Source organism: Caretta caretta, chromosome 20, assembly GCF_965140235.1.
Source record: "Caretta caretta isolate rCarCar2 chromosome 20, rCarCar1.hap1, whole genome shotgun sequence".
NCBI classification, from domain to species: domain Eukaryota; kingdom Metazoa; phylum Chordata; order Testudines; family Cheloniidae; genus Caretta; species Caretta caretta.
Window position 1 is genome coordinate 8148169 of NC_134225.1, and position 21571 is coordinate 8169739.

A 21571-nucleotide genomic window follows, 5' to 3' on the forward strand; every position below is an offset into this window, starting at 1 on the left:
TCCTGCCCCAAGCCAGCTGGGGAGGCTGGTTGTGGCCCCAGTGCTCTGCACCCCTTGGCTGGGTTGTCCCCTGCACCTGGGACACAATGGCTGAGGCCAGCTGCCTTTGGGATCACCGTGGCTTTAGGCATGGAGGCTCCCCGGGGCTGCTTCCCTTCCAGGGAGGGGCTCATGGAGCAGACCTCCACAGAATCTGGTGCCAAACGAGTTTTGGTGGCAGGGATGACGAGGGTGGTGATGGGGTCCCCTAAGGAGGGTGTTGCTGTGTTGCAGGACGGGAAGGAGACCCTGGTGAAGGAGGTGTTCCCTGGCGACAGCGTGCACAGCCTGCTCAGCATTCTTGATGTCATCACGGTACCAGCCCTGTCCCTCCACCTCCTGTTGGCCAGTTGGCCCCATCCCATTCCCCTGCCCCTCTGGTGCTGGAGTGAACAGTTCAGCTCACTGGGTGATTGGCAGCCATGGGCTCCCCCGAGTTCTGCTCATGCCCCTCAATTCCAACCCGCAACCCCCTGCTCTCTTAACCCTGGGTCCCTAACGAAAGGCTAAATCCGGGTAGGCCCTGTGGGATGTGTGTGCCGACCCCGCCCCGTGATGGGTTTGCAGCCTGGGTCCCAGGACCCTGCCCCGTGCTTGCCACCTTGCTCCACACGAAGTCTAGAGGAGATTAACCGTTTCTCCACTGGGTCTCGGCCTTGGCTGGCTGCTGGGCTCGGGTGAATGTGGCTGTAGGCTGCTCTCTGGACTTTTTGGCCTGAAGCCATGGGGTAGCCCCCCAGATCCCAGGCTGTCCTTGCCAGTGCCCCCCACTGGAAGGCTGCTCTCCCCGAAGGAGGAGGCCGGGGCACGCCCGCCTTGGTGCAGGGACCCATGGGCACGCGGTTCTCACACAGGGGCACCAGCGGCCGTACCGGACAGTGTCTGCGCGGGCGGGCGAGGACTCCACAGTGCTGCGGCTGCCAGTCGAGGCCTTCTCTGCAGTCTTTGAGAAGTACCCCGAGAGCCTGGTGCGGGTGGTACAGGTGAGTGCGGCCTCAGCCCCCGTCCCACGTGCTGACACCCTCTGCTCCTCTGCATTGTGCCCCACGTTCAGACTCTCCCCTTCCCTTCCAGATCATCATGGTGCGTCTGCAGCGGGTCACCTTCCTGGCCCTGCACAACTACCTGGGGCTGACCAATGAACTCTTCAGCCATGTGAGTGATGGGCCCTGCCCTGGAGCTCCTCCCATGAGAGTGGTGGATCCTGCTCCCTGCACCAGAACCTTCGTCCTTCCCATCCCCGGTTCCTCCTGCCCATGGCAGTTTGGGACAGACTTGGGCCAGTGTCCAAACCCTGGTCCCACTAGTGGGGCTGGAGGCCGGCACCCGGCTGGGTAGAGGACAGAAAGAGCTAGAACCTCCCGAGCAAAGTCCCTGTGTCTGCAAGGGAGGGATCCCGGTGCAGCAGGGATGGAACAGGGCTTGGCAGGGTGCCCCCTGCTTGCAGCAAGTCACAGCGAGAGGTGAGGTGGAGAATCCTGCGCCCAAGCAGCCCGCCCCCGGTACAGGCCTGCTCTTGGCTGCTGGAGCAGCGTTCCCTGCCTTGCTGGGTGCAGCGTCTGGGTCAGGGTGGAGCCAAGGCCTGGGAACAGCCAGGTCCGTCCTCTGATGCCTGAGGAACCAGCCCAGCGTTCAGATGGGTCACTGGGCTGGCGCTGTGACCCCCCCCGTGCCCCAGCTGCCAGGGAATCAGCAGCCCGAGAGCAAGCTTTGCGGGGCTGTCATGTGGAGGCAGCACTTGGTGCTCTGGGCTCTGCGCGCTCCTTGTCTACACTGACACATCCGGCCCCTCCCAAGTTATGCAGCTCCGTGGACACGGGTCTCCCCCAGACAAGCCACGTGGCTGCTGGCATGGAGCATGTTCCCTCCTGGGCCATCAGCCAAGTGAGGGGCAGCCAAGCCGTCCCTGTGCCCCTCCCCGTCCCTGTCCTGCCCACTCTGCCTCAGCTCTGCTCTGGGGTGGGGGCAGGACTTGCTGTGGGAGGTGTTGCCCCCGTGTGACAGGGGAGGTCAGACAAGATGCTCTGAATGGCTCCTATTGGCCTTGAGTGGTGGGTGTGGCTGGTCCCCAGGCTGGCACTGCCCAGCCTGGCCTGGTGCTGATGTCAGCTGTGTCTGTGGCAGGAGATGCAGCCGCTGCGCCTCTTCCCCCAGCCCAGCCACGCCTCGCGCACCAGCCCTGTCAGACACAGCAAGCGCGTCATCAGCGTCTCCTCCATCGACGATCATAAGGAGAACTCTGGGAGGCCGCCAGATGCCAGCGCCAAGGACCTGGGTAAGGGTTGCCCTGGCTCAGGGAGGGGAACGCAGCAGCTGTGCTCTCCCTCAGAGCAACTGAGCTGGGCATGGACCGGACAGGGGTAAAAGAAGTCAAGAGTGCAGAAGAGCTCAGTACGGGGTGCTGTGCTGCAGGGATCAGGGTGGAGGCCCTGGCACTCCCCTTGCATGCCATGACAGCTGTGGAGTGGCTCTCGTCACCAATCCTGCCTCTGGAGGTGGGCTGGCTATAGCGTCCGACCCAGGGCAGGGGAGGCTCTGGACTCCGTGTGCTCTCTGTGCCAGCGTAACGGGATGTGTGTGTCAACCTCACAGCTGATCAGCTCAAGCTGGGGCCCCTGGAGCCCTCTGCAGTGCCACTGCTGAGCCGCTGCATCTCCATGCCAGTCGATATCTCGGGTAAGTGGAACTGTCCCAGGATGGGACCAGGCTGGGGATGGGACCCATGGGATCCTGAGGCAGCAGGCGATGGTGGGGGAACTTCTGGCACCCGCCCTGCCTGCTGCAGGGTGGGGTTGCTGCCTGGCCAATGGGGATGGTGGTTGCTGCCCCAATTGAGCTGGGGAGGGTTAGACTGCAGGAAGCAGGCGCAGGGCACAGTTGGTTTTGGAACCAACTGGGGAGAGCCCTGAGGCCACAGGTGCCAAGGGACCAGGGGGCAGGCGGAAGGTCTGAGACGTGCCGCCAGGACGTGGGCATCCTAGGGAATGGCAGTGAAGGAAAGTCAAGGGGCTAAGCTGACTAAGGTGCGGAGCCCCCTGGCCTTTGCAGAGATCTCTGTGGTGCTGGCTGTGTTGGGCACCCGGTGGGGAGGGGCGGGTATCGTGGCTCTGCAGTGAGCGCTGCCCCTGCCTTCTCTCCTGCACAGGCCTCCAGAAGGGTCCCCGCTCAGACTTCGACATGGCCTATGAGCGTGGCAGGATCTCGGTGTCGCTGCAGGAAGAGAGCTCTGGCACCATGGCCTCCTTCTCCAGGGTAGGTCCCCCGCACACACCTCTCCGACTGGGCCAGCGCTTGGTCAGCCTTCAGGACGTCAGCCTTCACTTTGTGCTGTGGGGCTGCTCCCTCCCAAGGCGCAAGGTGCCCAGCGGGGCCTGGTGTGGGGCAGACGCTCCTCACAACGGGGTGTGAAGGCGCACTGCCTGCTGGGGGGTGGGGCCAGCCTGTGCTCCGTCACACTCCCTTGTCCAGGACAGCAGAGCTGGCCGTCAGGCAGCAGGTGGGCAATTCTGTGGGTAGCAGAAACAGCCTGGGGGCTGCCTCCAAGGGCAGCTTCACTTGGGGTTGCCCCCATAGAAGTGTGGGGGTTTGGCAGCCGGGCACAGAGTTGGAGTGGCGGGCCGGGGGGGAGAAGGGGAGTTGGCAGCTGGCAAAGGCCCAGGCAGAACTGAGTCACTGCAAGGGATGGGGAGGTGCCCTCTGGGGTCTGGGCAGTGGCAGGGGGCAGGGGCAGAGTCAGAGGCTGTGACAGGGCAACCCTGCCACGCTCTGAGTGTCCACCCCCGTCTCTGCAGTCTGTCTCCCAGGAGCCCAAGGAGCGCAAGGCAGTGATGGAGGAGGAGCAGCCACCTGGTACTTACCACTACAACTACTGCGAGGACGACTCGGCAGGCGGCGCCTGCCCCTTTGGGCCTTACCAGGGCCGCCAGACCAGTGCCATCTTCGAGGCTGCCAAGCAGGAGCTGGTGAAGCTCATGAAGATTGAGGTGAAGGGGTGGCGAGGGGCACAGCCACAGGGGGGCAGGGCAGGGTGGACTCCCAGGGTCTGGTGAGCGCAGGGCAGAGCGGTTCCCTGGGGTCTGCCTGAAAGATGAGGGGGCAGGGCTGGGTGGTTCCCCCAGCCCGGGTGAGCTGTGCCTGGGGGAGGGGGAAGGGCCGGGTGAGTCCCCGGGCTGTGCCTGGGGGAGGGGGAAGGGTCGGGTGAGTCCCCGGGCTGTGCCTGGGGGAGGGGGAAGGGTCGGGTGAGTCCCCGGGCTGTGCCTGGGGGAGGGGGAAGGGCCGGGTGCCCTTAGGGAGCCTGGGGTTATTCTGGCTCTGGTGGCCGTGCCTGCCTCATGCCATTGGTTCTCCCGCTTCCCGAGCCATAGGTCAGCCAGGTTGTGGCCAGTCCTGCTCTGGGCTGCACAGCCACTGCCTCCCAGCTTGGCCCTAGGCAGCTCCTGTGCATAGGCTCTGTGGAAGAGCTGGGCTGGGATGTTTGGCTGCCGGATTCTCGGCCCTTGGGGGAGGAGGGGTGGCCCAGGGTGGGATGGACAGCTGGGCTCCCAGGTGGGGAGGGCTGAGCTGCCCTGTCTGTGATTGGAGGGGCTGGCCAATCCATCAGGCCAGCACAGGGGCAGGAAAGGACTGGAGGGGAGGCCCCAGCATGGAGGGCAGCTCTGAGCAGCTCCCGGTTGGTGCAGCAGAGCTCAGCACTGCTAGGGCCCTGCCTGCAAGCCCCTCCGCCCCCATTGCTGGGTGCTCTGCCTGGTCCCTCACTGCTGCTCTCCCCACAGGACCCCTCCCTTCTCAACAACCGGGTGCTGCTGCACCACGCCAAGGCCGGGACAGTCATCGCCCGCCAGGGGGACCAGGTAGGTGCCCGGGGGGTGTCAGTGTCCAGCAGCCACGGGGTGAAACTGGTAGCAGGTTCTCTTAGCTGGTGCTGCCGTTGTCTCTTGGCAGCTGGGGCCTGGTTCCCACTGTGCTGCAGCAGCCGCAGTGTGGAGTGGGCAGGACATGCTGCCTGCTGGGGTGGGGGCACCTCACCCACTCTGCGTTGATGCTGATGGCTGCGTGAGGAGCAGGGCAATGGGGCTGCCAAGCTGCCTGGAGTGGCTGACGAACGTGTGTGCCAACCTCAGGGCAGACTTACAAACCCCAAACTGGCTATGTGCTCTGTAAAGAGTTCACCAAGTAACAAGTGTGAACTCCTAAAGCACTATAACAGCCTTACCATGGAGTCACAGACAGTCCCGTGTAGCACCTGGATTTAGCTTGCCACCCAGGCAAGCCGGCCTTTGTGATAGACGAGCCCTTACACCAAGAATCAGAGCAGTATTCCGGTTTCAGAGTAGCAGCCGTGTTAGTCTGTATTTGCAAAAAGAAAAGGACTTGTGGCACCTTAGAGACTAACAAATTTATTTGAGCATAAGCTTTCATGAGCTACCTGCTCACTTCATCGGATGCATTCAATGGAAAATACAGTGGGGAGATTTATATACATAGAGAACATGAAACAATGGGTGTTACCATACACACTGTAACAAGAGTGATCACTTAAGTGAGCTATTACCAGCAAGGGGGTGGGGGGGAGGGAGCCTTTTGTAGTGATAATCAAGGTGGCCATTCAATCTCTTTGGTCACTCAATTACAGACCTAAAAGTTGCAATTCTTCAACAAAAAACTTCAAAAACAGACTCCAACGAGAGACTGCTGAATTGGAATTAATTTGCAAACTGGATACAATTAACTTAGGCTTGAATAAAGACTGGGAGTGGATGGGTCATTATACAGAGTAAAACTGTTTCCCCATGTTTATTCCCCCCCTCCACCCCCCACTGTTCCTCAGCCGTTCTTGTCAACTGCTGGAAGTGGCCAACCTTGATTTATCACTACAAAAGGTGTGTCCCACCCCCCCACCCCCACCCGGGCTCTCCTGCTGGTATTAGCTCATCTTAAGTGATCACTCTCCTTGATGTAACTTTACACCATAGGCTCCAGTGATAAGTGAGATCAACATCCTACAAGCATTTCAGCATTTCTAAACACCAAACACATTCTCATCAACTTCACATCTATTCTAACAGTGCGAACAGACTGGTGAGCCAGCCTGGTTCCCGGCTCTGCATTTGTCAGTGTTCAGTGAGGCCTGGGGGCCTTGGCATGAGCTGGCACCTGGTCTGCCAGCATCACAGGTTTTGCTGCTTCCTCAGCCTCTCACGCTGAGTCCCTCCTTGTGGAGGTCAATGGCACTGCGGCCATAGGTGCTGACTTCTGCTGGTGCCAATGGGTGCTGCCCTCCTCTGCATTTGGCCCCGCCCTGACTCCACCCACTCCCTGCCCCATTCCAACCCCTTCTCCAAATCCCCTGCCAACCTCCACCTCTTCCCCTAAGTGCACCACATTCCCGCTCCTCCTCCTCCCTCCTGGAGCTTTGTTACGCTGCAAAACAGCTGTTTTGCGGCAGCAAACACTGGGAAGTAGGCAGAGGAGCGGGAACGCAACGCGCTCGGGGAGGAGGCAGAGGTGGAGGTGAGGTGGGGCAGGGAGGGAAGCTTAGCTGCCGGTGGGTGCACCCACTAATTTTTCCTCGTGGGTGCTCCAGCCCCAGAGCACCCACAGAGTCGGCACCTATGACTGTGGCGCACTGGAGTCCCGTTCCCCCAGTTCCCCTCTGTCCTCTCCCCATGGGGAGTGAGAGCCTTCCCTGCAGCTCTTACCAAATGGATCCAGGGGCTGCTGCCCCCAAGTGTCCTGCCCCGAGCACCCCATCCCTTTCCTTTGCACCTTGTTACCCCATTACAGCACCCTCGGCAGGGGTTCCCTGTGCGCAACCACTCCCCCCCCAAGGGTTGCATGCCTATTGGGCAGGTGGGATGGCAGCCCCCCCTCCTTCCCTTCCCCTTGGGTGCTGGGACTTAGGCCTAGGAAGCATTAAACCCCTGCACAACTGGAATGGGGAGGGTTGGTTTCCATGGAGCAGGGGGAATTTATGCTGGACTGTGGCTCTGCCGAGGTTAGTGGGGTGCTCCAGAGACTTCAGGCTCAGCCGGAGCTGTAGGCTGTCCCCCAGGTCTCCTGGCAGCCTATCTGTGGGTGTGCACCTTGGGGGCAGGCCTGCCCCTCACCCTGGGGCTGACATTCCTCTCTATCCTCCACCCAACCACCAACAGGACGTCAGCCTTCACTTTGTGCTGTGGGGCTGCCTTCACGTCTACCAGCGCATGATCGACAAAGCGGAGGATGTGTGCCTCTTCCTGACGCAGCCCGGCGAGATGGTGGGCCAGCTGGCTGTGCTGACCGGGGAGCCCCTCATCTTCACCATCAAGGCCAACCGTGACTGCACCTTCCTCAAGATCTCCAAGTCGGACTTCTACGAGTTGGTGTCCCCCTTCCCCTCCTCATCCTGTGGGCAGGTTCTGCCCACCTCCCACCCCACTTCCATCTAGACTGGTGGCCCTGCCCTGGGCCAGATTGGGGCAGTGCCACCTAGAGGGGAAAGGCACCGTGTCCCATTCCCCACCCCATAAACCAGCCAGTCCCCTGCCCTGGGCTGGATTGGAGCTGCCGCCCCCTAGAGGGGAAAGGCCCCATGTCCCAATCCTCCAATTGTGCACCTGTTGCATGGGCCTGGATTCTCCTGCCCTGGGCTGTGATCTGTCCTAGTGCCATGTTTTCTTGGATGGCTCTGTTCCAGAGGAGGTGGGGTGACTCAGGGATGGGGCGGCTGCTGTCAGCAGCACACTGGCAGCAATGGGGCTACCTGTGCACTGACGAGCTACCTGGTCTCTCCCCAGGATCATGCGGGAACAGCCCAGTGTGGTGCTCAGTGTTGCCCATACTGTGGCCGCCCGCATGTCCCCATTTGTACGCCAGATGGACTTTGCCATCGACTGGATGGCAGTGGAGGCCGGACGGGCCTTGTACAGGTGAGTGAGGCCTGTGCTAGGGGGATGCTGGGAGACCCTAGCTGGGGAACCTCAGCTTCTCCTCCTAGCCCAGGGCACAGCTGGGACCAACTCTTCCTGCTGTGTTTAACCCCTTCCGTGCCAGGGTAATGGGCACCCGTTACTCTCAGCCTCATCCATGCCCTTCCTGCAGCAAAAATGACTCAGGCATCCCAGCGCCCTGGGCAGGCGCTGTCCAGGCCAGCAGCCGTGCTGTTTCCAGAGGGGCCAGGCGAGAACTGCCTAGGTGCCTGTGACCCCTCCATGGGACTCAGGTTTTCACCTGGGCTGACCTGACTTCAACCCTTTCCTGGCTGCAGGTGTTGGATTGAGAGCACCCCTGGTGCTCTGGGAATGGGGGCATCTCAGCCCAGGGCGGCTGCCAGCTGGGGCTCTCAGACTTGCCGCTCATTGCATGCGCTCTCCCTGGGGCAGACACTGGCTCAGCATCCAGACCCGCCACTCATTGCATGTGCTCTCCCAGCCCAGCCTGTAGGGGGTGCTCTCCCTAGGGCAGGCACTGGCTCAGCTGGCTGATTCACCGCTTGCTGCATGTGCTTTCCAGGCAGGGCGACAAGTCGGACTGCACCTACATCGTGCTGAATGGGCGCCTGCGCTCTGTCATCCAGAAAGGCAGCGGCAAGAAGGAGCTGGTCGGGGAGTACGGTCGTGGGGACCTCATTGGAGTGGTGAGTTTCCTCCCAGGGCACTGTTGGGGTGGGGATGTCCCCACCTGACCTCACCCTATCACTGCCCTGCACTCTCCCGCCAAGGGGATGGGGCCAGTCTCTGCAGACAGCGCTGGGGTGGTGGGTGGGCCCCTCTAGCAGGGTGGGGTGGATAGGTGGGGCCCCCTTAAGCTTGTTGTGATGATGAGTAGCTGCAAGTCGCAGGCCAGGCTGCTCCAAGGGTGCAGCCATGGGGCACAGTGTCCATTCCCTGCTTCTCCAGACCCTCCTGTCTTGGGTGCTAGGCAGATCATCACCTTCTGCTGCTAGCAAGTGGCACTCCATCTCCAGCCAGCGACTGTCCCTTATGCTCTCACACTGCTGACTGCTCCTGGGACGTGGCTTGGCCTAGTATTGGAGACTGGCAGAGGAGTCTTCAGGCTAGAGTGAGGAGCGTGAGGCTGAGCATCTGGACTCCTGGCTTCTCTTCCCAGCTCAGGGAGGGCTAGTGGGTTAGAACAGAGAGCCAAGACGCCTGGGTTCTGTACCTCTCCAGGTGCCTCTCCCTGTGATGCCAGGCAGCTCTTGGCTGGGAGGGCAAAGGACTCCCCTCCCCGGTCTGTAATGTGGCCTGTGTGCTCTTCTCTAGGTGGAAGCCCTGACCCGGCAGCCCCGAGCCACCACCGTCCATGCTGTGAGAGACACAGAGCTGGCCAAGCTGCCTGAGGGCACCCTGAACAACATTAAGCGCAGATACCCCCAGGTACCGGGGCAGGATGGGTGCCATCCCTCCCTGCATGAAACAGCCCATCCCAGTGCCTCAGCTGGCCATGCTGTGGGTGCTGCTGTCCAGGCAAGGGCAGGCCAGGGTGGGGGCAAGTTGTGGTGATGCAGGAGCTCTGTCCTCTCGGGGAGAAAGCTGCTCAAGAGTTAGGCCTGAGAATCACACCACCACCACGAGGAGGCAGGTCTACATGACTGGAGACTCCCCTACTAAGAAGAACAGACAGGCCTGTTACCAGAGCTGATCTGGAGCACAGAGGGGTGAGCTGTCTGCCAAGAGCTAAGATTCAGGATGTGATTCTGAGGCTGAAGAGGATCATAATAGGAGCAGGAAAGAATCCACTGATTGTCCTTCATGTGGGAACAAATGACACTAGATTCTCATATAAAGGGAGACTGTGCCAGGCTGGGGAAGATGCTTAAGGAAATGGAGGCTCCGGTGATCTTCAGTGGGATTCTCCCCTCCCTAGAGGAGGAGAGTGAAGGCAAGACAAGATTAGATGATCAATTAGAGGGCTCAGGCAGTGGTGCTAGGAGGAGGGCTTTGGGATGTTTGACTGCTGGGAGGCATTCACGAGCAGAGGACTGTTCTCATGGGATGGACCGAAACCTGAGTGGGGAGGGAAATAGCCTTTTGGGATGGAGTTGGTACAACTGGTTAAAAGAGCTTTAAACTAGGAACTCACAGGAGAGGTTGGGAGATGCTCATGTAATCTCCATGTCTGATTCTAATATTGACCTGGAGGAAAATCAAGAAAGAGAGGACACAGCAATGGAGAAGGGACCAGCAGTGGGTAGGAGAATGGACATTTAGAGGAAGGACAGTGCCCATACCATTCAGGAAGGCGATACTGGAAGCAGAATTGGGCAAGGAATGTGGGTGAAGCCAAGCAGCAGCAATGAAGATGCCTGTACACCAATGCAAGGAGGCTGGGTAACAAAATGGAGGAACTAGAGCTACTGGTGCAGAAAGTGAAACCAGACACTGTAGGGATAACAGAAACCTGGTGGAATAGGCATGACTGGAGTACAGGGATTGAAGGGTGTGTGCTGTTCAGGAGAGACAGAAACAAAGGCAAAGGTGGAGGAGTTAATGTTGAGGTAGACTGTAAAGAAATTAGAAGTGATGGAATGGATAAGACCGAGTCTGTTTGGGCCAAAATCATTCTGGGGAAGAAGCTACCAGAAGTTCCCATGGGCAGCGCTTGGGATGTGCTACAGACCCTCAGGATCCGATCTGGATAAAGACCTCTTTAATGTTTTTGATTAAATACTACTGGGAATTGTGTGATTATGGGAGACTTTTTAACTTTCCAGAGATAAATTGGAGGACAAGTGCTACTAATAACAGCAGGGCCCAGGTTTTCCTGGATGTGATAGCTGACAGATTTCTTCACCAAACAGTCCCTGAACCTACACGAGGTGATGTCATTTTAGATTTGGTATTGGTGAGCAGTGAGGCCCTCGTAGAAGAGCTGGTTGCAGGAGATAACTTTGGTTCAAGTGATCATGAGCTAATTCAGTTTAAACTACATGGAAGGATAAACAAAAATCGATCTGCACCGAGGGGCCTTGATTTCAAAAAGGCAAACTTTAAATAATGAAGGGAATTAGGGACGTGGGCTGGACTGAAGAACCCCAAGGATCTGAATGTGGAGGAGGCCTGGAATTACTTTGTCAAAGTTCAGAAGCTCTCTGAAGCCTGCATCCCAGGCAACAGGGCTGTCCCTAGGCATTCGCAGCTGCGTAGCATCATACGCGGCAACACCAGCCCCGGCGACTAGCCTATCCCTCGGCCGCCCCCTCCCCCCAACTGCAAGGGGCAGGGCCATCCCTAGGGGAGTGTGGGGCCCTGGACAACTCCCTCCGCCCCACCTATTACCTTTCCCGCCTGCTCCACCCCCGGCCCACCCCCATTCCCCCTCTTCCCCCAGCAACCCCACCCTCACTGGCAGCAGTGGGAAGCGGAGCAACCTGGCCCAGCCCGCTCCACTCCGCCAGCTCCCAGCCTGTCGCTCCACTTCTCGCTACCGGTAAAGTTGGGGAAAGGATGCCCCCGCACTCACCGGCGGTGGGAAGTGGAGCAATGCGTAGTTAAGTCCTATGGTTGCGTCCCTTGAATAGCTATGCGGATAGAGCTGGCACCGGGGTTTGTTGCAGGATTTGGTTCCTGGGTTAGTGTTTTTGTCGCGTGGTGTGCAGTCGCTGGTGAGTGTTTGCTTCAGGTTGGGGGGCTGTCTGTAAGCGAGGACTGGCCTGTCTCCCAAGGTCTGTGAGAGTGAGGGATCGTCCTTCAGGATAGGTTGTAGATCCTTGATGATGCGCTGGAGAGGTTTTTAGCTGGGGGCTGTAAGTGATGGCTAGTGGCGTTCTGTTACTTTCTTTGTTGGGCCTGTCCTGTAATAGGTGACTTCTGGGTACCCTTCTGGCTCTGTCAATCCGTTTCTTCGCTTCCCCAGGTGGGTATTATAGTTTTAAGAAAGCTTGATAGAGATCCTGTAGGTGTTTGTCTCTGTCTGAGGGATTGGAGCAAATGCGGTTGTATTTTAGAGCTTGGCTGTAGACAATGGATCGTGTGATGTGGTCTGGATGAAAGCTGGAGGCATGCAGGTAAGTATAGCGGTCAGTAGGTTTCCGGTATAGGGTGGTGTTTATGTGACCATCGCGTATTAGCACTGTAGTGTCTGGGAAGTGGATCTCTTGTGTGGACTGGTACAGGGTGAGGTTGATGGTGGGGTGGAAATTGTTGAAATCCAGGTGGAATTCCTCAAAGGCCTCCTTCCCATGGGTCCAGATGATGAAGATGTCATCAGTGTAGTGCAAGTAGAGTAGGGGTGTTAGGAGACAAGAGGTGAGGAAGTGGTGTTCTAAGTCAGCCATAAAAATCTTGGCATACTGTGGGGCCATGCAGGTACCCATAGCAGTCCCACTGACTTGAAGGTATAAATTGTCCCCAAATCTGAAATAGTTGTGGGTGAGGACAAAGTCACAAAGTTCAGCCACCAGGTTTGCCGTGACATTATCGGGGATACCATTCCTGACTGCTTGGTGTCCGTCTTTGTGTGGAATGTTGGTGTAGAGATCTTCTACGTCCATAGTGGCTAGGATGGTGTTTTTGGATTGTAGTTTCCTCAGGAAGTCAGTGATCTCGAAGACAGCTGGGAGTACTGGTAGCGTAGGGCCTGAGGTGGGATGAAATTTAATAGTGCAGATTGCAAGCTCATGGACTTAGCGACTAACAAGAATTTTTGCTGTAAGCTGGGGACGTATCAGTTGGAAGTGACAGAGGAGGAGAAAGACATGGATGTATTGGTTGATCACCGGATGACTATGAGCCACCAATGTGATGTGGCTGTGAAAAAGGCTAATGCAGTCCTAGGATGCATCAGATGTGGTATTTCCAGTAGCGACAGGGACATGTTAGTACCATTGTACAAGATACTGGTGAGACCTCACCTGGAATACTGCGAGCAATTCTGGTCTCCCATGTTTAAGAAAGATTAATTCAAACTGGTACAGGTGCAAAGGAGAGCAACAAGGATGATCGGAAGAATGGAAAACCGACCTTGTGAGAGGAGACTCAAAGAGCTTGGTTTGTGCAGCCTAGCCACACGAAGGCTGAAGGGAGATCTGATTGCTCTCTATGAATATATCAGAGGGATAAATACGAGGGAGGGGGAGGAGTCATTTAAGTAAGGGCCAATGTGGACATAAGAACAAATGAATATAAACTGCACATCAATAAGTTTAGGCTTGAAATTACATGAAGGTTTCTAACCATCAGAGGAGAGAAGGTCTGGAACAGCTTCCCAAGGGAAGCAGTGGGGGCAAAAAAACCTAACTGGCTCAAGACTGAGTTTGAGAAGTTTCTGGAGGGGATCGGATGAGGGGACTGCCTACGATGGCATGTAGTCGAACTGCGACTGCTAGCAGCAAATATCCCGAATGGCTGGAAATGGGACACTAGATGGTTACTACAGAGAATTCTTTCCCAGGTGTCTGGCTGCTGGGTCTTGCCCACATGCTCAGAGTCTAACTGATCACCAGATTTGGGATCAGGAAGGAAGTTTCTCCTCGGTCAGATTGGCAGAGACCCTGGGGAGTTTTTGCCTTCCTCTGCAGCATGGCGCACGAGTCACTTGCAGGTTTAAACTAGTGTAAATGGTGGATTCTCTGTAACTTGAAGTCTTTAAATCAGAATTTGAGGACTTCAGTAACTCAGCCAGTGGTTCGGGGTCTATTACAGGAATAGGTGGGTGAGGTTCTGTGGCCTGCAATATGCAAGAGGTCAGACTAGATGATCATGATGGTTCCTTCTGGTTTTAAAGGCTAAGTCTATGAGCTTCCAGATCTGGCTAGGTCCGTTCCCATCCAGCATCCCAGCAAGCTGAGGCCAGGGCCACATTGAAGCCCTGCTCAGGGATGGTGACTGGCCAGGGAAGACCTGAGTGTGGCTATCTCTGTAGCAGGATGGGGCTGTTCTCTCTGTCCAGGGCATGGGAGAGCAACACCCACACCCCTCATGAGGGCGTGGGGTTGGAGTTTCTGAATCGCACAGTGTTCTCCGGTTCTGGCTGTCCCCTGGGTGGAACCTGTGGCCTGACCTACTCAGCTGTGTCCCACCCCCGCATGGTGATTTGGCTCCGGTTGTGCCTGGGAAGCATGAGGGGGCAGAGGACACATCTTGGTTTAGCCTGGGCTGGGTTTGCCAGCCTCTTGCTGTGTCTAGCCTCTGCACTGATTAAGGGAGAGCTCTGTTGCCCATGTCCCACTGCCATGATAACGCCAGCATTCTGTTCCCTGGGTCATCCCCTTCCTGAGTCCCACAGTGCAAAAGAGTAGCATGTGGTTCTGGGCCCAGCCACCAGGGGGTGCAGGAAGTGTTTCACACCTGTCTCTCCAGAGCAGACTGCACCCCGTGCCATGTCATAGAATCATAGAATATGAGGGTTGGAAGGGACCTCAGGAGGTCACCTAGTCCAACCCCCTGCTCAAAGCAGGACCATTCCCCAACTAAATCATCCCAGCCAGGGCTTTGTCAAGCCTGACCTTAAAAATATCTAAGGAAGGAAATTCCACCACCTCCCTAGGTAACACATTCCAGTGTTTCACCACCCTCCTAGTGAAAAAGTTTTTTCTAATATCCAACCTAAACCTCCCCCACTGCAACTTGAGACCACTACTCCTTGATCTGTCATCAGCTACCACTGAGAACAGTCTAGATCCATCCTCTTTGGAACCCCCTTTCAGGTAGTTGAAAGCAGCTATCAAATCCCCCCTCATTCTTCTCTTCTGCAGACTAAACAATCCCAGTTCCCTCAGCCTCTCCTCATAAGTCATGTGTTCCAGTCCCCTAATAATTTTTGTTGCTCTCCGCTGGACTCTTTCCAATTTCTCCACATCCTTCTTGTAGTGAGGGGCCAAAAACTGGACACAGTACTCCAGATGAGGCCTCACCAATGTCGAATAGAGGGGAACGATCACGTCCCTCGATCTGCCGGCAGTGCCCCTACTTATACATCCCAAAATGCCATTGGCCTTCTTGGCAACAACGGCACACTGTTGACTTATATCCAGCTTCTTGTCCACTGTAACCCCTAGGTCCTTTTCTGCAGAACTGCTGCCGAGCCATTCGGTCCCTAGTCTGTAGCGGTGCATGGGATTCTTCCGTCCTAAGTGCAGGACTCTGCACTTGTCCTTGTTGAACCTCATCAGATTTCTTTTGGCCCAATCCTCTAATTTGTCTAGGGCCCTCTGTATCCTATCCCTGCCCTCCAGTGTATCTACCTCTCCTCCCAGTTTAGTGTCATCTGCAAACTTGCTGAGGGTGCAATCCACAACATCCTCCAGATCATTTATGAAGATATTGAACAAAACCGGCCCAAGGACCGACCCTTGGGGCACTCCACTTCATACCAGCTGCCAACTAGACATGGAGCCATTGATCGCTACCCGTTGAGCCGGACAATCTAGCTAACTTTCTATCCACCTTACAGTCTATTCATCCAGCCCATACTTCTTTAACTTGCTGGCAAGAATACTGTGGGAGACCGTGTCAAAAGCTTTGCTAAAGTCAAGGAACAACATGTCCACTGCTTTCCCCTCATCCACAGAGCCAGTTATCTCGTCATAGAAGGCAATTAGATTAGTCAGGCATGACTTGCCCTTGGTGAATCCATGCTGACTGTTCCTGATCACTTTCCTCTCCTCTAAGTGCTTCAGAATTGATTCCTTGAGGACCTGCTGCATGATTTTTCCAGGGCCTGAGGTGAGGCTGACTGGCCTGTAGTTCCCAGGATCCTCCTTCTTCCCTTTTTAAAAGATGGACACTACATTAGCCTTTTTCCAGTTGTCCGGGACTTCCCCCGATCGCCATGAGTTTTCAAAGATAATGGCCAACGGCTCTGCAGTCACATCCGCCAACTCCTTTAGCACTCTCGGATGCAGCGCATCCGGCCCCATGGACTTGTGCTCATCCAGCTTTTCTAAATAGTCCCGAACCACTTCTTTCTCCACAGAGGGCTGGTCATCTCCTCCCCATGCTGTGCTGCCCAGTGCAGTAGTCTGGGAGCTGACCTTGTTCGTGAAGACAGAGGCAAAAAAAGCATTGAGTATATTATCTTTTTCCACATCCTCTGTCACTAGGTTGCCTCCCTCATTCAGTAAGGGGCCCACGCTTTCCTTGACTTTCTTCTTGTTGCTAACATACCTGAAGAAACCCTTCTTGTTACTCTTAACATCTCTTGCTAGCTGCAACTCCAGGTGTGATTTGGCCTTCCTGATTTCACTCCTTCATGCCCGAGCAATATTTTTATACTCCTCCCTGGTCATTTGTCCAATCTTCCACTTCTTGTAAGCTTCTTTTTTGTGTTTAAGATCAGCAAGGATTTCACTGTTAAGCCAAGCTGGTCGGCTGCCATATTTACTCTTCTTTCTACACATTGGGATGGTTTGTCCCTGTAACCTCAATAAGGATTCTTTAAAATACTGCCAGCTCTCCTGGACTCCTTTCCCCCTCATGTTATTCTCTCAGGGGATCCTGCCTATCAGTTCCCTGAGGGAGTCAAAGTCTGCTTTTCTGAAGTCCAGGGTCCGTATTCTGCTGCTCTCCTTTCTTCCCTGTGTCAGGATCCTGAACTCAACCATCTCATGGTCACTGCCTCCCAGGTTCCCATCCCACTTTAGCTTCCCCTACTAATTCTTCCTAGTTTGTGAGCAGCAGGTCAAGAAGAGCTCTGCCCCAGTTGGTTCCTCCAGCACTTGCACCAGGAAATGTCCAAGCCGGGCAGGCCCCTGAGCCCTGCTCCCTGGTGTCCTGGCACTTGTTCTCCTCCCCACTACACACACGCCTGGGCCCTAAGAGGTGGGCTGGCAGACAAGAGCATCTCTGGGATTCCTGGGAGGCTGGCTGGGCTGAGTTCTGCCCCTCTCCACATGCTCCACACACATCCCAGGTCCCCTCTTCTCTGACTTGGGTTGGCTGCTGTTCCTGACAGGTCGTGACCCGCCTGATCCACTTGCTGAGCCAGAAGATCCTTGGGAACCTACAGCAGCTGTGTGGGCCCTTCACAGGTAGGGGCTTTGGGGGGAGGGTTAAATTGCAGCTTGCCCTAATGGGGGTGCAGCCTGTCAGGGTTACAGAGGCCCCAGCATGCCATGCGGGGACCTCTGTCCTTAGCCGGGGCTCGAGGCTGTGACTCCATCACCATGCAGGGGAGTGGCTTGGTGCTGGCATTTCCCCGCTCCTCCCCCAGCTACAGTCAAGACCTGAGGAGCCACTGGCAGACCTGCTGAGGACTGACCCACCCTGGGGATTAAACCAGGGCTCCAGGACTAGAAGCAGGAGCTGCTGTGGCTGGAGCTGAGAGCCAGGCTCCCTGGCTGGGGTGGGAACTGGCTCCTCTCCTTGTGGGCCAGGCCAGCGCTGATGCTAGGTGTCACAGGGCAGAGCTCCAGGCCGGGTCCTGCAGTTGGTCAGTTGATAGGGTTGCCAATCCTCCCGGTTTTGCCAGGAATCTCCCGGAATTGGGTTCCATCTCCCAGAGGCTACTGAAGCCAAACCGGGAGATTTTAGGCCGCTAAAAGTCTGGCGGGGCTAAGGCAGGCTCCTACCTGCCCTGGCTCCGCAGTGCTCCTGGAAGCAACAACATGTCCCTGCGGCCCCTCGGGGGGGTCTCTGCCCATGCCCCAAGCACTGACTTTGCAGCTGCCATTGGCCGGGAACTCTTGGTTGGTGGGTGTCTTGCCCTCTGGGCCCCTCAGACGGTCGGTCACTCTGTCTTGCCCACAGGTTCCAGTCTTGGTGTGGCCTCCAGCTCGGAGCTAACCAACCCAGCCAGTAACCTGTCCACGGTGGCGGTGCTGCCAGTGTGTGACGATGTGCCCATGGCAGCCTTCACGCTGGAGCTGGAACATGCCCTCAACACCATAGGTGAGTGAGGGCCAGGGCCTCGCACTCCATCTGGTCATGCTTGGGGTACAGGCCCAACATGATAGTCCTGTTCACTCTTCCAGGTCCCACCCTGCTTCTGACCAGTGACATCATCCGAGCACGGCTTGGTGCCTCAGCGCTGGACAGGTAGGGGATTGGCACAGGCGGTAGGTGGGCTGAAGGGGCTGGCTCCTAGTCCCTCATCTCTTCGTTCTCCATAAATCGACCCCCCACCACTTGGCACCTGCAGGGCTGTGGTATGGGGCTTATGCCATCGGGACACAGAAGGTGGGGTCTAGCTGGCTGATAGCAGGGCCCTCTCCAGGAGACGGTGCAGCAGGGGATCCTTGTTGGAGATGGGCTGGAGCAATGGGCGGGGGGGGGGAACGTAGCTGGGGGGCTGCTCATTAGGAGCTTGGAATGGGGTGTCCTGCTGGTTGCTGGGGAGTAGAAGGGGATCCCTGTTGGAAGGGGTGTTGCACGGGTCCTGGGAGAACCCCTTCAGTGAGCCAGACCCCATAGGGGTCTCACTCTTCCTCCAGGGCAAAGTCACAGAGCTTCACTGCCTGCTTAGGCTGGACCTCTGAGCCTTCAGCACCCCTGCTTCACACTCGGAGCTCCACTCAGCAAGTCCAACTGAGGCAGATCTCTGAGGGAGACTTGTACAATCTCAGGGAGCAATGCTCCTCCTGCGCCAGCATCCGCAGGGACACCCAGCCAGCGCTGTCACACAGAAGAGCTTATTAGTTGGCTGGAACACAGCAAAGGAAGTCCTTGGCTAGCACGGAGAAAAGGATGTTACAGCAGAATCCATCCTGGTCAGCACAGAGCCCAGAGCTCTGTCGCTCTGATCGCTCTGTCCCAGTTCAGGTGTGCCCCCAACTGCTTCCCACAGCCCACACTTAACACCCCCATCTCCCCTCCCCCAGTTTTCTGTTCCCGATCTGGAGAGATGCAGCTCAGCCGAGAGGGGAAGTCCGTATCTCTCTGGGTCGTTGATTGCTAGGGATCCGTGTCTGGGCAACTGGATTTGCCATTGTCTTCTCAAGAGCTCAACTGATGTGGGACCTAGAGCCCCAGAGAGCTAGGAGCTGTTTACACCTGTGTTCTTTAGCCTGGCCAGAGAGCAAACAGACCTTCCTCACACACCACTAGGTAACAATGCAGCACATAGGGGAAACTGAGGCATACATGGGCTTCATAAAAATATTACAAAAAACCTCCCATTTTGTCAGAGTGTGCAGCTGGGGAACTGCATGCTGGGAACTTGTTGGACGGGTCCCCATTGGGATCCAGCAGTGGGGTAGAGGGAAGGGGGGGCTGCATGGTGGGAGCTCGGAGGAGGGCCAGAAGCAGGGGTTGGAGCAATGGAGTGGGGCTGGACAGAGCTGGGGGCTGCCCGCTGACATCCTCTCCCTGGCAGCATCCAGGAGTACCGGCTGTCAGGCTGGCTGGCGCAGCAGGAGGACATCCACCGCATTGTGCTGTACCAGACCGACTGCACACTGACGCCCTGGACTGTGCGCTGCATCCGCCAAGCTGACTGCATCCTCATTGCTGGGCTCGGGGACCAGGAGCCAGCCCTAGGCAAGGTGAGGCTGGGGCCCGCTGTACCGTGCCCGGGGGAACGCTGCATCCTGAGCCCAAGGGGGTGGCCAGCATGGTCTGGGATGCTGCATCAGCCTGTGGAGTGCAGGCTGGAAGCACCATTGGGGCTCCCCTGTCCCCGCTCTCAGATGATAGAGAAATTAGGGTCCCTTTGTGAGCTGGACACAAGCAAAAACAATCTGTGTTTTAATGTGACTTAGTGTATATGTCTACATCTACAAGCAAAGACTGTAGGCCGTGCTGACAGGGTGGGGGGCCCTGTCCTGGGAAGCAGGGACTCTGAAAAAGACTTGGGGATCGTGGTGGACAATCAGCTGAACATGAGCGCCCAGCATAATGCTGTGGCCAGAAGGGCTAATGCGATCCTGGGATGCATAAGTAGGAGAATCTCAAGTAGGAGGAGGGAGGTTTAACCTCGTATCTGGCACTGGTTCAGCTGCTACTGGAATCCCGTGTCCAGCTCTGCAGCCTGCAATTCAGGAAGAATGTGGATAAATTGGAGAGGGATCAGAGACGAGCCATGAGATGAAAAGATTAGAAACCTACCTTAGAGTCAGACTCACGGGGCTCTATCTAGTTAGCATAACAAAGAGAGGGTTAAGGGGTGACTAGATCTCAGTTCCTACTTGGGGAACAGATATTTGATACTGGGATCATCAGTCTAGCTGAGGAAAGTCTAATGTGATCCAGTCGCTGATAGTTAAAGCTACAGCCCTGCACAGATACAAAAATATATATCCGCATCCGATCCGTGATCCGCAAAAATTGTCTGTGGATCTCTGCATCCCTGAATGGGGATATCTGCAGATACCCACGGATATCCAGGGCTCTACGAACAGCTTCACAGGTCACCGTGCAGCAGTGACACAGGACTGTGCCAAGTCCCCGACCCCAACTGCCCCGCCGATGGCTCTGTCCCTGCTGCCCCTCCTGCCTAGGGTTGCCAATTTTGGTTGGATTTATTCCTGGAGATTCATCACATGACATAATCTTTAATTGGAGATTAATCTTCAATTCCTGGAGACTCCAGGCCAATCCGGGAGGGTTGGCAACCCTACATCCTGCCCCACTCCAGGGAGGGAGGCTACAATCCTGAGCCCTCATGTGCAGCGCCACCCTCCCAGTGGCTCGGACAGCCCTATGCAGCCGCGGCGGGTCCAGCGCACGCAGACCCGGCCGGGACAGACAGGCTGCTCTCCTCACAGCACCGCAGTTGCCACTTGCTAATTTAAAGTACAACCGCACCTCTTTCAAATGGCGCTTGGCTCACTCCCTTCTGGGAGCTGTAGTTTATATCCTCTGTCCAAGCAAGCTGGGGACTACAACTCCCAGGATGCTCAGCGGGCTAGGCCTATATGATTGAGAGAGCTGAGCTGGAGCCTGAGGGCTGATGACAGCCCCTCCCTTTGGCTTAGCATGTTCTGCAGAGCCCTGGGCGGAAACAACATCTGTATGTGCATCTGAGCCGCAAGCCGGAAAATGGTCCCCAGATAGCCACATCCCCAGATATAAAGCGGATATCCGCGGTTTTGCAGGGCTCTTCTTAAAGCTAGACAAAGTCAGAGAGGAGACAGACAGAGTGATTAACAATTGGAACAACTGACCAGCGGTGGCAGTGGATTCTCCCTCGCTCACCATTTTAAATTCAAGATGGGATGTTGTCTAAAACAGTGGTTCTCAACCAGGGGTACGTGCATAGGCACCAACTTCCCCTCTTTTCCTTGGATGCTCCACCCCTTCCATGAGGCCCCACCCCTGCCCTGCCCTGCCCCCATTCCAACTCCTTCTCCAAATCCCGCCTCTTCCCCGCCTCCTCCCCTGAGTGCGTCGTGTGCACTCAGCGTTCTAACGCTCTTTGTTGACGGCCAGGTGGGAAGCGCTGGGAGGTAGGCGAAGGAGCAGGGATGTGGCAGGGACGATCAGGGAAGGGGGCGGAGGAGGAAGAGGTGGGGCGGGGGGTGAGGGGAGCTTGGCTGCCAGTGATTGCAGAGCACCCACTAATATTTCCCCGTGGGTGCTCCAACCTGGAGTCACGGGGTCAGACTTTTAGCGGCTTAAAATCTCCCGGTTTGGCTTCAGTAGCCTCCAGGAGATGGAGCCCGATTCCAGGAGGCTCC

At 56.6% G+C, this 21571-nt stretch overlaps 1 protein-coding gene across 6 annotated transcripts in view; it reads left to right on the plus strand.

The window, feature by feature from the left end:
- LOC125628965 (patatin-like phospholipase domain-containing protein 6) overlaps positions 1–21571 on the plus strand; it is a 56227-nt gene that overhangs the window by 20043 nt on the left and 14613 nt on the right. For all 6 annotated transcript variants that reach the window (XM_048834191.2, XM_048834195.2, XM_048834194.2 and 3 more), the window contains exons 9-24: positions 274–354; positions 894–1022; positions 1114–1194; positions 2164–2314; positions 2632–2715; positions 3185–3291; positions 3831–4022; positions 4812–4889; positions 7191–7396; positions 7815–7946; positions 8530–8653; positions 9282–9395; positions 16912–16987; positions 17706–17846; positions 17930–17993; positions 19270–19438. In XM_048834191.2, the coding sequence (XP_048690148.2) occupies positions 274–354; positions 894–1022; positions 1114–1194; positions 2164–2314; positions 2632–2715; positions 3185–3291; positions 3831–4022; positions 4812–4889; positions 7191–7396; positions 7815–7946; positions 8530–8653; positions 9282–9395; positions 16912–16987; positions 17706–17846; positions 17930–17993; positions 19270–19438 (1929 nt within the window). The remainder of the gene's footprint in view (positions 1–273; positions 355–893; positions 1023–1113; positions 1195–2163; positions 2315–2631; positions 2716–3184; positions 3292–3830; positions 4023–4811; positions 4890–7190; positions 7397–7814; positions 7947–8529; positions 8654–9281; positions 9396–16911; positions 16988–17705; positions 17847–17929; positions 17994–19269; positions 19439–21571) is intronic.